The 16,336-nt window shown below is 42.4% G+C and overlaps 1 protein-coding gene across 5 annotated transcripts in view; it reads left to right on the top strand.

Moving 5' to 3' along the window:
• The first annotated feature begins 1,864 nt into the window (after positions 1-1,864).
• The window catches only part of LOC118088254 (CMP-N-acetylneuraminate-beta-galactosamide-alpha-2,3-sialyltransferase 2), a 16,486-nt gene continuing 2,014 nt past the window's right edge, over positions 1,865-16,336 (top strand). The window contains exons 1-6 of one of the 5 annotated variants that reach the window (XM_035121643.3): positions 1,865-1,997; positions 8,129-8,684; positions 10,550-10,740; positions 13,032-13,211; positions 14,170-14,215; positions 16,172-16,291. In XM_035121643.3, coding sequence (XP_034977534.3) covers positions 8,412-8,684; positions 10,550-10,740; positions 13,032-13,211; positions 14,170-14,215; positions 16,172-16,291 — 810 coding nt within the window. In that variant the 5' untranslated portion in view covers positions 1,865-1,997; positions 8,129-8,411. Of the gene's footprint in view, positions 2,003-3,296; positions 4,015-8,128; positions 8,685-10,549; positions 10,741-13,031; positions 13,212-14,169; positions 14,216-16,171; positions 16,292-16,336 lie in introns of those variants that run through there. The other 4 variants (XM_088673428.1, XM_035121640.3, XM_035121642.3 and 1 more) reach the window with 4 other exon arrangements.

The following is a 16,336-nucleotide window of genomic DNA, read 5'->3' as shown; positions in this document are numbered from 1 at the left end:
GCTTTCGTGTACATGCACACTTCTTCAGATACACACGAAATGCACACGAAAGCTCATACCAATAACAAACTTAGTTGGTCTCTAAGGTGCTACTGGAAGGAATTTTTTTATTTTGTTTCGACTACATCAGACCAACACAGCTACCTACCTGTTGCTAAAATAGATCACTCTCTATAGTGGGAAACTGATCTGGCCAGTGGGTCAGATCCTTATCTCTTCCCACCTACAGGGGCCAAGTCTGACAGTGACCTCTCATACTATGGACATCACCACTTTCTGGAAAACCCAAATCATTGCTGTTGATGTGTTGCTGTTGATGTGTTACTACAAAAGAGAGAAGAAACTCTAGGAAAATGAGTGGGGAAAGCAGGTTAATAAATTGGCTGATGACTGGAAGCCTATATAGGCTGTATAAATTAATGGCTTTTAAAACTAAACATCCTGATCTGGTGTGTAACACACACACGGGACAGATTATATTTAAAACACGTATATTCAGGCAGCTGAAATGCCACCTTCAGTTTTTAATCAGAAATGCAGTCTAGCTTGCAGGCAAATACTGTAAATGTTACTGTTCAGACTTCTGTTTCAGTGTATCTGAAGAAGTGTGCATGCATACGAAAGCTCATACCTATAACAAACTTAGTTGGCCTCTAAGGTGCTACTGGAAAGATTTTTTTATTTTGTTCAGACTGTTATCCTAAAATAGGAACCCTATAAAAGAAAGTGAAAGTATCTGACCTCTGTTTAACCATGTTCCTTCTTTTGCACAAATGGAACCTGTAAGAACAAGGATCAGGGACTTCTGTTTGACTCCTCGTGTCTTAGAAAGGAAACTCTCTAGCAACCAGCAATTTAAAGGATTTATGTTGCAATAAGCTTTTGCTGGCAGATTGCTTTTAGGACCACTTGTTTACATGCATGCCTCCCAAAGCCTTAAGATCTTCTGGTAAGACACCACTTGGGGGTAGGGGGGGGGGGCTCCCTTCACTTACTAAGATCCATTGAGTTAGGGAATGGAGAACAGGTCTTTTCTGTAGTGGCAGCCTGCTTGTGGAGTACCCTCCTCTTAACTCTGTATGTTAAAGAGGATTTGGGGATGTATTCAGTGGCACATGCTCTTTTCTTACAGGGTGCTGGGTAAGCCTGCTGGAATTAGCCATTTCCCCTGGCAAACAGACAGTGTACCTAGAATACACCCAACACTCCCCAGCTGCTGTGAATTCCAATGGATTTGCTAGCAGTGATGAAAGGTGTGGTGGGTGCCCACCATTACTGATCTTCTCACTGTGGAGCCTCCTGAAACTTTGAAGGAATTCCAATATTTCCCACCAACAGGGCTTGAAAATATATGAGATAACCTACTATCAGAAGACAAGTTGGGGGAGTTGGGTTGGCAGAGGCAGTGCTTGTTGCAGCCAAAGTTGGTTGATAATTCTGACTGGTTAAGCAGAACAGCTGTGTGAGCCAATTTTACAATAGCAGGAGGATAGCATGATTTGGGAAAGGATTGCAGCTCAGTGGTTAATGGTTCAGTCTCCAGCATTGGCAGGTACAGCTGGCAAACACTCTGGCCTGAAACCCTGAAGAGCTGCTGCCAGTCAGAGTAGATGGACAAATGATCTGACTCGGTATAAGGCAGCCTCCTATGTTCCTAATGCAGTCAACAATGGCTGCCTGCTTGCAAATGTGACCAACCACACAGTGGCTTCCTCTATGCTGCAGGAGACATTTTCTCTTCTACAGCTTAAACAATACCATTTGCTTTTAAAGCATGTGTCTTTGGTCTGATGTGGTTGTCATTGGGTTGTTAACTTCCCCTTCTATTTTTGCAATAGTTCCTGTTCGAAAGCACTATTTCAAAATGAGTCACTTACTGCATGCAGCCATGGGAGGTGGCTTCAATCTTCATTAATATTCTGAGTGCAACCAAGGAAGATTCAGAGAGGAAGAACAATAATTCAGTTTGCCCGGACTGTGTGATCTCCAACACTTGGGTAAGGTAAGCAGGTGGTAACACTAGCAAACTATCTTTCAGCAGCAACAGTTAGGATTCTTAGTGTAGGGTCTGTGACACTATCCAGTGCAATGAGTAGCACCAGACATAGTGCATGTATCTCTGTGACAGTGTGTTTCAGGAGTAATTGTGCTCTGCTTCATAAGCTGCTGTAAAATGTCAAATTATTGTACTCCAAAGCAATGCTGCTTTGACACTGCACAGAAGGGAGAGGCCCCATTAAACTAGTATTTGGACACACAATGTTGCTAATGCAGGAAAGACCCCTTTAAAATCAATGGGACATTCTGGCAGTTTATAAGCTGAAAATAAGTATTTATTGTTCCTTAATGTTCCTTTGCAGTATTTGTCAAATGCTCTGAGGGTTGTTGTTGTGTTGTTGTTTAAAAAAACATACACACAATCAGGCAGTGTATAAATTTTATTTAATTAATTAATTAAAAGTACATGGTTATGTAATCTGACGTACTCTGCCTAATGCCTTAAATTATTTTTAGTAGAAGTAGCCCATATTTCCACAGTGCTTGTAAATTATGAATAAAAGCTTGTCTTGACAACCAACACGAACCTCTCTTTCCATTGTCAGCATTATTACTATCATTATTGATTAAATTTGTATACCACCCTTTATCCAAAGAGCACAGGGCATCTCACATAATAAAAAATGAGAAATGAGAGCACAAAATACGCAATAAAACAAACCAATAATTCCTCTCCCACAAACACATTTAAAAGGTCATAGGATGTTAATCAGCCAAAGGCCTCGCTATAGAGAAACATTTTCACCTGCTGCCTAAAGATATGTAATGAAGGTTCCAGGTGAGCCCCGTTCTCCTGTTGCCACCCTCCAGACCTCTCATGGGATGAGGCACACAAAGAAGGGCCTCAGATGATGATCATTTCTGCACCCGCCACCCTTTAAGACACTCTCTGAAAGGATAGGTGAGAATAGGACTTGCCTTGTAGCATTTTTCAGAGTGCATTTGCTAGCTGTAGTGCTTTCCGATGAAATGTGCAAAAATCCATGTAAATGTGAATCAACAAATAGGAGGGGTTAACTCTGATTTGTGTGAAATAATAATAAGGTGCCTGGCCATTATAGGTTTTACGCTTACCTTACAGAGTGATTTAGACCAATCAAACAATGAAAGCTTAGTGTGGGAAAACAAACTCCTGCCTCCACTGAATCACCTCTTGCGGTAGTTGGCCTGGTGCAAGCAGGATTTCCTCCTCCCACACAATTCCTTCCCCAGTTTTTCCCCTCAGAAGTTGAGGACTGTTACACAGAGCTGCCTTGGAGAGCAGTAATTGACTCTCATGGCTATGTTTTTTGCTTGAAAGATAGTAGCAACATGTCTCTTGACTTGATAAGAGACTTCAGGGACACGAGATAACGTAGCTGCAGACTTTGAAACAACAGCCTGTTCAGTCTTCGCTGCAGGTCCTTGTTTTTGAACACACTGTAGAGTCTGTTGAGGTGTCCTTGAACTTGTTGAAACATAACCTCAATTATGGTAAAAAGTTTGCCAGATTAACAAAGGAGGGGAACGAGCCAGTTCGTTCTTTAGCAGAAAGTGTACAGTATTTGCATTAGTTTTTGTTTTTCAAATGCAAATGCCCTTAGTGCAAGGTGGGGGAGGGGCTAGTGATTATCTCAGCCAGGTGGGGAAGAGGACAATCTCCTGCTGAGGTCCCGAAGAAGATCCCTCCTCGGAAGCTGTTATTTGCAGTGGTGCCAAAGAGCAGCAACCTCCTTTTCCAAGTGAGTCATAGTTGTGTTTGCAGCAACTTTCCACGCTGCAGCGATAAACTAGCAGGAAATGGGAAAGAATTCCCTCGTTGCTGGAACCAGTGCGTCTCCCTCTATGGAGGAATTCCACTATCTCAGCTGAATTTGCAACAAAACTTCCGCTTGGGGCTGCCACCAGTGCCTGTGCTGTGCGTGTTGACTCTCACAAGTAAATCCCAATGCGTTCAGTGGGGCGTGCTCTTCCCGGGTAAGTGTGCAGAGGGTTGTGTCTGTCTTTTATTTTTGTTAATACCCCACCCTCCCTTGCCTTCTTCCTCTCTTTTATTTGCTTGTTCATTGCTCACAAACTGGTCTTCATTCATTTCCTGCCATCCGGTTTATCATATCTTTAAAAGACTTTAAAACAGCTTTAAAACACATTCGGAGTACATTTCCTCCCCTCAAATAATTTTGGGCACAGTAGTTTGTTCAGAGTGGCTGGGAATTGTTTGTGATGGATAAACTACAGTGCCCAGAATTCTTTGAGTGGGGTGTGTGTGTGCTTCAAACGTGCATTAAAGGTGTACTGTAGTGTGTTTGCAGCTGTAATTTGTGTTTTTAATTCCTTCCACACACCCTTTCCCCCTTCAGTTACAGCCAGATCCTAGGTACCTTTTATTCAGAAGAATATATTGCTGAGTTTCATAGGACTCACTCCTAAACAATGTGTCTAGGATTGTGAAGTAATAAGATGAAAGTCCCAAAACATGTACAGAGTGTGTTTCCTTCAGTCCTGCATAATTGCATTTCAGATCCAACAATGTTCTTGACTATTGGCCCAGGGAAATTTATGCACTTGATTTGTAACCAATTACAGTACAGTACATAAGTCTTCCTAGTTCATTTACGTTCATTTATAACATTTTATACTTTAGCATCCTTGGCATCAGAGCAACAAACGCAAGTCCCATTTTAAAATGTGAAGCTCTGCACATGATCTCTCTTTTTCATTCTTCAGAGTTGTCTTCTTTCTTTCTTTTGCTCTAACAACATATCAGTAGTTGCAAAGTATAGAGTTAAAGGGGTGGGTAAGATAAAATGCCCCTCTTTCTGGCATTGTGTGTTTTGTTTCTTTCTGGTGTCCCAGCTCAACATCTCACTTTGTGCGATGAGGCTGTGATTTCATTGTTGTAACCTGACACAAACTTTTACTCTGGAATAATCCCTACTGAGCCTAGTGGGATTTATTTTGCATAGGATCAGTTTATACCATGTGAATTGTGTCCAATTAAGTTATACTCAAGAGTAGGCCTACTAAAATCAATGTTAGCCATGGCTATTATTTTTAACGCATCTGAGTAGGACTAACATTGCATACAACCCTGTGTAGGTGGCACAGTGAATTGTGCACCTTTGGAGGTGATGGGTGCATTTTGTGTTTCTCATTTGCAGTAACTTTACCATTGAAATCCTCCCCTCAATATCATTAGGTTCAGAGTCCAAAATGATCTAGTGGCACCAGTGTGTATTTGCCTTGTGGGGATTTTTGTTAGCTTTCCTTCTTCTTGATAACATTGATAGCATGTATGACTAAGAGCATTTTAAAGGAACATTTCTAGATAACCTTTCTGCATCACTATTTTAATATTTAGAAATCGTTTCTGAAATGAGAACATTATTCACATTACTAAGGCTTTGTTAGAATTAGGGTATTAGTTACAGGTAGGTAGCCGTGTTGGTCTGACGTAGTCAAAACAAAATAAAAAAATCCTTCCAGTAGCACCTTAGAGACCAACTAAGTTTGTCATAGGTATGGGCTTTCGTATACCTATGACAAACTTTGTTGCTGTTTAGTCGTGTCCGACTCTTCGTGACCCCATGGCAAACTTAGTTGGTCTCTAAAGTGCTACTGGAAGGATTTTTTAAATTTTGTTTTGCTTAGGGTATGTTTGCACAAGCCTGGATTTTCTTTTCATGTTCTTCCAGTTTAGTTTGATTTCTCCTTTGACAGCGCAGGCTGTAGCCTGTAAGCAAACCAACCTCTCCTCCTTGCTAATTTCACTGTTGCCACCAGGTAAAAATATCTCCCCACCCCACCCAATTCTCCCTAACCCCCACCCATCCCCACTAAACAGCTGTTTAACCACCTGGACCTCAGCTGACCCAGCCTACTCTCAATACTGTACAGTGGTACCTCGGTTTATGAACACAATTGGTTCCGGAAGTCTGTTCATAAACTGAAGCGTTCATAAACTGAAGCGAACTTTCCCATTGAAAGTAATGGAAAGTGGATTAATCCGTTCCAGACGGTCCGCGGAGTAACCGTTCATAAACTGAAGCGAACTTTTCCATTGAAAGTAATGGAAAGTGGATTAATCCGTTCCAGACGGGTCCGTGAAGTACTTAAACTGAAGCGTTCATGAACTGAAACATGGGTGTAATTGGTTCCGGAAGTCTGTTCATAAACTGAAGCGTTCATAAACTGAAGCGAACTTTCCCATTAAAAGTAATGGAAAGTGAATTAATCCGTTCCAGATGGGTCCGCGGCGTTCATAAACCGAAAATTCATAAACTGAGGTGTTCATAAACCGAGGTTCCACTGTACTGGGTAGTGTGTGATGGCAGTTGTGCGTGGAGTGAATAACAAGACCTCACACCAAACTTTTCCAAAAAAACATTGTGTATTTACTTACAGGTTTAGCAAGGCAACAATTTTTTAAGAAAATGGTTTCTTATAGGGGCAACCCCAATTTTTACATTTTTAGCAGTTGCCCATAAGAGTAGTTGATTTATCAATTTGGGTTTTTTAAAATCTTTAAATACTTTATTGAAACAACACTTTAAAAGCAAATAAACAATAAACAAACCACAAAACAAAACTGTCTGCTTCTCTGACCAAACCAATACTGACAATTTGCATCCACAGTTCAGCTTCTGCAGCCCTTTGTAGTTTTCTCTGGGCTCCTTTGGTGTGGTGCCTAACTGTGGTTTCCAAACACTTCCCAGTGTTTCAGGTCTCTGAAATGGTTTCGTCACTTTTTCCCTCTTGCAGCTTTTTACATTTATGACTCCACAACCTTCTGCTGAACTCCCATACTCTTTAGCTGGACTTATAGACCATATTTTCACTCCCCCTTCCACCCTTTTAACTAGGCACAAGGAGAGTCTTGGTTAAGAACAAGGATAAACCTTTGACCTTCCTTTAAGGAAAAACATTTGACCCTCCTTTGAAGGACTTCCAGCACAAAACAGACCCTTGTGCTTTCTGTTAAAATTTGACCCGCTTACACATGACAGTTTCTAAAGCAAAAAAGCAAGTGTTTTTATGAGTTTGGTTTTGAAACCAAAACCCCCAACACAAAATGACATGCTCTTTACGAGTCTTGTGCTTTGTTGCTTTGGAATAGGTCCTTTTGAGTCATCTCTGTTTTTAGTGTGGATAAGCCAGTGTATATCCTTATTGGAGTGCAAGAGGAGAGGAGTCTCCATCTAAAAATAGCTAGGACCGTATAATACCAGAAAAATCTACAAACCCTGCAATAAGAGGGAAAGGAAAATGCAAGTATTGATGGGAATGGGTGAATTGGTGAACAAGCTGTCTTTTTAACTGGCTGGGATGAGGGACAACACAGAATGTATGAAGCAAATTATGGAAATGTCAGGATGTGTTTAATGAGATGCTAACTTGATTACTAACACAAACCTTGGATATGACCAGAAATAAATACAGTACTGGATGGGTTGCTGACAGTGCTGTGCAGTTGGGTACAAATCACACTCGAAGTGGCTCACCCAGAGTCACAATTATAGTTTCCTGGTCATGGTCTTGCTGCTGTTACCGGAACATAGTTGGGGAAGCAGGAAGGAGGTTGGGGCTGTGCAGATGCACCAGTGATTTTGGGAGTTGAGGGATAGCTCAGTCAGTAGAGCATGCGATTCTTAATCTCAGGGTCGTAGGTTTGAGCCCCACGTTGGCTGAAAGATTCCTGCATTGCAGGTGGTTGGACTAGATGACCCTTGTGGTCCCTTCCAGCTCTACAACTCTGTGATTCTGAAGCCAAACCAGCAGTTCTGTAGAGCACCTGAACAGCCTTGACCTGTTCACCAACTCAGCCCTTTCAGTAAATGGCAGCATTGCTACTGCTGGGAAGGTAGTGTTGCAGTTCTGCCCCATCTGGTAAACTGCTACTGAATTGCATGCAGCATAACTGGAGGAAAGTTTGGGACCAACAGCATAGACATTTAGAAAAATATTACACCATTAAACTTCTTAATGTACAGAACGATGTCTGAAAATAATAACTTTATCTTGCCACAAGCATTTCCCTCTGCCATCTTTAGTCCATGCTAACATCATATCACACTTTTTCTGTGTGTTTCAGCATTCGTTTGATGTGAGGCCTTAACTGGTTCACACCCACAGAACACTGGCTGGCTGAATAAATGGAGAATGAATCAGACCTGGATTTTTCTGAGTTTTTAGCTGCTGAGCTGCGCATCTGTGTGGAGCAGTATCTACTCAAGAAGCTACCTGCTCATCATATGTGAACAGGAAACGCACAGAGCAAAAAGTCTGACATAGGCAATAAAGTTAAACCACACTGCATGATGCTTTTGCCTCATGGAAGGTTTTTTAACTATGAGATCCAGCTGATTGAGTGAAGGATGCAGTTCAGGAAAAAGCTGTGGAGCATCCTGGCCCTCTGCCTTGTATTTTTCCTTTGGAAGGTTTACAAGGATGTGTATATGGGCCCTTCGCCTTCCTCTGGAGAATGGCCACTGATGGAGTCTCCCTGGGAGGGAAAGATGTGCAGCCAGAACAGGTGCACAGAGCATAGCAAGTTGGACTGGTTTTGTGATCACTTTGATGCCTCGGTAAACTGCCTGCTGACTCTTAGAAATCCAGAGGTCCCCTTGGAGGTTCTGCAGTGGTGGCTGGTGAGTGTTGCACCATTAATGACAAACACGCAGAAAGGCTCCTCCCTGATGTGTCCATTGAGCTAAATGAAACACAGAGCATCTCCTTACTTCTTTGAGTGTTCAGAGGTTCAGGCAGTGTACTGCATACCTTTTTTAGTTTGGTGTTTGTTTTGTTTTTAACTCCCAACTTCACCAGGAGGTCCAGCACCAAGGCCAGCTGCTGTAAATTACTGTGAGGTGGGTCCTTCTCCTGGAATGGTCCTGCAGTTCCCCTCTCACACAGGGATAGCCGCACCAAATGCAGAGCAGGAAGAGTTGGCAAATGTTTTACATGCTCTGCATTTGTTCCAGCCACTAATCTTCACTTGTCTGTGCTGGAGGTCCAGCCCATTGAAATTATACAGGCTCTGACATTATCTACATTTTATCAGATCAGCACTGGGTTTTGGGTGGTATGGGCAGTTCCCTCACACAGGGCATTGAGCTGAGGGAGCACAAAATTGAGAAGATCCATAATTGAGAAGATCGATTAGGGAGTGCCCAATTTTGGCCTCACACAGGGCATCATATTAAAAAAATATTAACAAAGTCCAACCATCAGATGCCAGAGTCTCACCTATTACTATAGGTTTTCTTGTGCACTCTGGTTTCCATCACGGTGTTCTGGTGCGCCAAAAGCGGTTTAGTCATGCTGGCCACATGTCCTGGAAAGCTGTTTGTGGACAAACGCCGGCTCTCTTGGCCTGAAAGTGAGATGAGCGCCACAACCCCACAACACCTTTGACTGGACTTAACCTTTCAGGGGTCCTTTCCCTTTTACCTTTACCTTAGAAGGATAAGTTGACTCATGGGTCAGTTTTTCTGGGAAACCATTTTTATTTATTGCAGTGTTGTACACTGCTATGATATTTGCTGATACAGTCATACCTCGGTTTAAGTACGCTTCAGATTGAGTACTTTCAGTTTAAGTACCCGTCTGGAACGGATTAATCCACTTTCCATTACTTTCAATGGGAAAGTTCACTTCAGGTTAAGTACACTTCAAGAACAGACTTCCGGAACCAATTGTGTACTTAAACCGAGGTACCACTGTATTTAGCCGAGCAAACACTCTCCCTGAGCAACTTTAGGAGGAAGGCACAGATATAAATTCAATAAATAAAGTAACTATTTATTGCTTTATAACTATTTATTACAGCAACCATTACTCATCATTTAGCCCATGGTCATAATTACCCTAACAAAAGGACGATCTGGCCAGCATGTTTGACCAATCTTAAGCAGTCCTTCCAGCTTCACTAACTCTCTCTTGTACATATACCCAGCAGTCTCTCAATAATGAGGAAAGAGTCCTGGCTGCAGGACCAGGAAAGCCACTGGGTGGGAGATGTACAGATGCCAACTGCTTTACCCAAAGAGAGCTCCTGTGCTTTTATAGTTGCATGGCAGGGAGAAGCCACCCAGCAGAAATGTCTTCCATTTCTGAGATTAAAAAAAAAAAGCAGCAGTGACAACACATGAACAATGTTTTCCTGACTGACAGCACAGGAGCCACCCTTGCATGAGGCATTCTCGTTAAAGATATTTGCCTTTGTTCTGTATCCCTATTCAGAATAGTTAGCAGTCAGTCAATTGTACCATCAAATATTTCTCTTTTGTGATCTGTTTAAGCAGGCAGTTCCTTTTTTTGTTTAAAGAAAAAGATGCTATTGGAATGCAGGTTCTACACCCCCTCCCTTAATGTCCTCTGTTAGTATTTATTAATAATAAAAATAATTTTATCTCATCCTCTTCAAGGAGCCCAGGGTGGTCATAACAACATACTGGGGGGAAATTACAAAAAAAAAAAATTAAACAACTAAAAGCATACTTTGTTCCATTAGAAGCTGCAAGGCTATCAGGATGGAAGCCAACTCCAGAAGATAATAAAGGACTTGTTTTACATCCTTCACTCCCCTCCTGTTACAGTCCAGGATTTTAGCCAGTGTGGAACATGTGCTGTGGTGGGCAATTCAGGGAGGCTGAAGGGCTCTAAATATGGAAAAAAGATTGACTCTCACCACTTTGTGCTGAGGTAAGTGGAGTAAAGTACCGTGTTTCCCCTTTTTTAAGACACCGTCTTATAACTTTTTTCCCTCAAAAAAAACACACAGTGGCTTATTTTCAGGGGGTGTCTTTTTTTAAAAAAAGTGCTGGTACAACTGGGACCCACTGGCTCAGGACGCTCAGTGCTCTCTTCTGCGCGCTGCTGGGCGCGTTGTTGGCGCTGCCAGTGCTGCAGGGTGGGGTGGGGGAGGCAATGGTTGGAGGAGGGTATAGGGGGATGAATTAAAGGAAAATTAAGACTGAGAGGCGCATGGTTTTTGTTTTTTAAAGATGCAAAGGCTTGCAATCAGCCAAAGTATAGAGCCCAACTTCCAGGAGACTGCGATCTACTTGCGGATTTATAAACTGGAGGTGATCTACCCCCGTTTTATTGGTGTTCAGGTCAGAGTGTTGTTTTTAGAGAGAGGAAATATCCCATTTTTGAGGTTAAAGTAAAAGTTCCTGACCTTTTTTTTATAATGAGGAAATGCTGCTAAAACTCCGTTCTTCATTCCACGAAGGGGAGAGGGGGCGGGGCCGGGTGCTCAAAGACAAAAGAAATGGAAAAGGAGATAGCGATCAACTGCAGCCGGGAGAGGCAGGGGCTGCAGCTGAGTGCTGCTTCGCAAACAAACGGGGGAAAGTGCTTAGAACCCAGAGAATCCAGCTGAAAAACATGAAGCAGCAACAGCAATTGCACACACACCATCCCAAGCCAGCACAGTAACCAAGTCCCAAAAGCAAGAAAGGACTCAGCAAACACTGCTGCGGCCGACGTTGCTGCTGCTGACTCGGGGAGCTCAGTGCTCTCTTCCGCACAGCGCCTATCACTATGGCTTATTTTCGGGGTACGGTTTATATTTCTCAAATGCTTAGAAATGCTGCTATGGCTTATTTTATGACTACGCCTTAAAAAGGGGGAAACACGGTATATACACCCTACCTTGGGCTTCATAACATTAGTGTGAATAATGCTGAAAAGTATTTTTGTGTGATATTGTGTGGATTGTAGTATTATGGCTGATGAGAAACCATTCCTTTGTTAGGCAGATTATTTGTTAATAGGTCAGAATGACTGGTTGATGAGAGATAATTGTTGGGGGTATTATCTCTTGATACTTTAAATCTCTCTCTCTGGTGGTTAATACTGAAGACTCAGCCACAGAATCATAGTTGGAAGGGACCATTAATGCTTCGCAGTTTGTATTTTTTAAAAATAATAATAATGAAGCCATCACCTTCCTTTTTTTTTGAAATACTTTTTATTAAATTTTCCAATTAAAACACATCAAATCACATTGAAATTATTCTCAATTACATTTTTACAAATCCAAATTAATCCTACAATTCCAATTAAAGGAAACATTCCAATTATAGCCAATTATACTTAATTTTTCGGACTCCCATGCCTCAGATTCCCAGAGCTCCCTGCTAATCACCAATATCCCTTGCTTCCTTTTCAATTTATCCCTTATTTAACAGCCTCTGATATAAATATCACATATTTTCAAGTCCGTTACTGTCCTTTCTTGGCCTCCAAGTTTACGTTGCCAGCCGGATGTTTCCAAATACTTTCTGTCTCTGTGTGGACTGTATCTGTAACCTCCCTCCAATCTCTGGCCCCTAATATCAATTAAGTCATAACTTATATCCAAATTCCTCTCCATGGCTCCTCCGAAAATAGAATCACAGTCTTTCCAGCAGAAGAAAAGCCAGACGTCCCTTCTCACCAGGCGGCTTCTCTTCTACCTCTGACTGCACTCCATTCCAGCGCCATCTTGTTTGATTTACGAACTGCGACACAAATCTTAAATCCTCCTTACAGTCACAAATCTTCAGCATCTCAGCCATGGCCAGGATTTTAAGGGAGATTTTTGCAAAGATGTCAAATTATATATAATTCATCCAAATTCATATTTCTTTAAAGTTCCATGTCCACCAGTTTGTACTCTCCATTATCCTGCTGCTCTAGATCAAGTCCGATGTTCCGTCCAGGAAAGGTATTTAATAAATTATAGGCAAAGAACAAAGAAAAGGGTTGCTAGGGAATAGTTGCTAGGAATAACAATCCCAACTCCAGATTTGCATAGTTCTGAAAATCCTGAAATATTACCTATTTTTGAAAATAAAATCTGGTAATCTACAGTCCTGAAAAATGGCATCTGATTGATGTCCCTAGGCCTCAACCCATCAAATGTCAGATTCAGACTTTGACCATCCCCATGTTCCTGGACTGGATATTTTGTGAAGCCTCTGATCATGTTTCTTATGTCCTTTGAGGATGAACACAGCACAAACTGCAGGTTTTGAGGAAGATGTTGGTACAAGAACCACGCACCATTTCATGTACCCAGAGAGTGCTATAGACCTGCATGCTGGAGTCCATCTTGTGCTCGTCCCCTTCAAACCTCTGGATCTCAAATGGCTAGCTAGTGCTTTTTCCTCAGGAGAAATTAAGCGGTGAGCACTTTGTCTAATTGGAGTACAAAAAGCTAGGCAAGTACTACAGCGGGAACAAAACCTTGAGCATTCATTTATGGGGCAGTTTCCTTTGGGCACAACTTCTGCACTGTGAGTGGATATTCTGCTTGAACTCCTTAAAAAGGCAGCACAGAGCTGGAAAAGGTGCAGAAAAAAGAAATCAGAATATCAAGGGGCTATGTGAGTAAATGTTTGTGTGCTTGTTTGGTTTTTTTTAGTTTAGAAGGGATTTATAAGGGAGACTTCATAAATAAAATGTGGATGAAGTGGAGAGAGAGCTTTATTTCTTCCTTTCCCATGGTACAGTGGAACCTCGGTTTACACCTACCTCCGTTTATGAACGCCTCCGTTTACGAACGCTGCGGACCCAGAAGTTTTACATTCGGGTTCCGTAGTGCTCAGATGCGCGAAAGCAATCTATCGGCGCTTCGTGCACGCACAGAAGCGTGCCTTCGGCGAGCGAATGCCTCGGCGAGCGAACACCTCCGCGGAACGGATTGCGTTCACAAACCGAGGTACCACTGTATTAGAAATGGGTCATCAAATGAAGCTGAATGGTGGGGGTTTCAGGACAGACAAAATGAAGTACTTCTCCAAACAGTGCATGATGAGGATTTCATTCCTCACAATAAACATTCCTTGCTAAGAGCAGAGTTGGTTTCTTTGTGCCGTTACATAGTCAGTAGGGAAATCTTGAAGTGACCCTTAAAAGCTTCATTGAGACTACAAATTTGTCCACTATGGGCTTAAGTCAGTGCTGCAAATGTATGGAAATATGCTTGTAATAACAGGAGCGCACCCAGTCAATCCTTATTCAGAGAGTTGCATGACTGCTTCCTCTCCAGGAATGGGTTTTATGTATACTGAACACTGGAGGGGAAAATTTGATGGTAAAAGTAATAAAATGATGAATGCTATTCTTCCTTTTCTTTCATAGTACATACCAAAGAGTCAAGCCCTTCATTGAAGCTGATAAAAGCAAGGTAAGTTGTGAATGCAGGCAATACGTTGATTTGGATCTGTCATTGCTTGTTTAATCTGTGAATTTAAGGACTGGTATGTGCAACTGCGGTGTTTTGTTTGTTTTTACAGAAATTGTCAGTGTGGCCCGTACAGTCTTATTCCAGGACTCTAGAATGGAGGTAGAGGAGCTTTAATCTCCTCCTGCCCCAACTATGTTCCCAATCCATATCTTCCCCTGCAATTTGGAGGGGGGTGGAAGGGATAGCATTGAAACAAATGGAAGATTTCACGGCAATGCAGTGAGGATGGGTAGTGGGTATAAAGCCATCCAACCCCTATGCTAGAATCCTGATCCAGACTTGGGGGGGGGGGGCATTGGCAATTTCTGCAAACAAAAGAAACAAAAAAGATATTGGCACTTAAAAGCACATAAAATGTAGTTTTAATGGGCCAGCTTTTAGGGGCGAGGAAAAGGTTATGGAGTAGAACAACACAAGTCTTGAGGTTTCCGGCAGAAAATGAACAGCTTCATTAATTTCAATAATACAAGAGTAAAATTCTGTTTTACCTTCTGAAATAAATCATTAGGCCAGAGGTTTTCAACCTTTTTGGGTCCGTGGCTCCCTTGACTAACTGCATTCTTTCTGCAGCACCCCGTGGGGCTCAGAGGCCCAGTTATGTCACCCCTTGCCTACAGAGCTGGCAGCCCCTCAACTTTTTTTGAACACCCTCCCTTGTGGAGTGTTCCCTCAGCTTCCTCTCTCCAGCTGCCACCCCTGGTCTCTGAGCTGCCCCCCGCAAAGAGAGAGGTGCCTCCTCACACTGCCCCACAGGGGCCTGGGAAGCACCCCCTGGGCCAGCCCGAGGTGCACCATTTGCTTGAGCTCATAGCCAGGGCTGCTGCAACAAACAGCTGTGCAAGCCTTTGGGAGGCAGAGATGTGAGAGGGCATCAGAGGAGGGAGGGAAGGAAAGAGGGGCAGAGGCCAGTGTTGCCTGCAACACCCCTGACCACCATTCAAGGCACCCCAGGGTGCCATGGCACACTGCTTGAAAACCACTGCATTAGGCCTTTGAGTCTAATGAAACGCTGTACAGTAGTCCCTCGACTTATGAATGACTCGACATCCGTAGGTTTCGACTTACAAATGGGACAAATGGCTGCACGCTTACAAATTTTTCTACATCTGAACGGAAACCGTTGGCGGTTTTTAATGCTGTTTCCTCGACTTATGAATTTTTAAATGCAATTTCCTCGACTTACAATTTTTTCCGAATATTTTTTTTCCTATGGGAAGCCGCGCTTCCACTTGCGAACTTTTCGACCTACGAATGTGCAATCGGAATGGATTAAGTTTGTAAGTCGAGGGACCACTGTACTGGAAAACTTGTATTTGTATTATTATTTACATTCTTTCCTGCCTCCAAGGAGCTCCAAGTGGCACACATGATTCCTCTGCTCCTCACATTGTCATCACATTTACCCCTGTAAGGTGGGTTAGGCTGAGAGATGGTGTGACTGATCTCTGACAGACATTCTCGACTGTGTGTGGATTTGAACCCTGCTCTCCCAGGTCCTAGTTCAACACTCCTCAGCCCTATAGCACAAGTTCAGAAATGAAAAACTAATACAAATTGGGCTTAGGTTACTCATGACTGGAGTGACTAATGTTTAAAAAGGCAAGGGCTGTTGTGATTGCTTTTTAGTTTTAAGGAAATATTTATTGAAGGTTATTTTGTACTTCTATGTGAACTGATGTTTCATTTGTTTATGTGAACTTCTTGGGAGATTTATTTTATCAAGCAGCATGAATTTGCTTTAAGTAAAAGCAACACCTTTGCTTTTAATGTGTTGCATAGGAGTCGCAAACCATCTCATTCTCATTAGCTATGCTTGTGGCAGGTGGGACAATTTGAGGAAGAGGCTATGACAGTAGGTGAGAACTTCTCAGTCCAAATGTTTTTTCTTCTCCTCAGGTCTTAATACTAAACCCTGCCTTCCTAAAATATATTCACGATAAATGGATGAAGCACTTTGGAAGGTATCCATCCACTGGATTTGCTGCACTGCTTTTTGCTATCCATACGTGTAAACAGGTATGTACTGTACAGTGATCTCCAGATGTCTACAGATGCAGGCTG

Source organism: Zootoca vivipara, chromosome 7 (assembly GCF_965207765.1).
Source record: "Zootoca vivipara chromosome 7, rZooViv2.hap1.1, whole genome shotgun sequence".
Lineage (NCBI taxonomy): Eukaryota > Metazoa > Chordata > Lepidosauria > Squamata > Lacertidae > Zootoca > Zootoca vivipara.
Note: the sequence above shows the minus strand (reverse complement) of the source record. Positions and strands in the feature narration are given on the sequence as shown.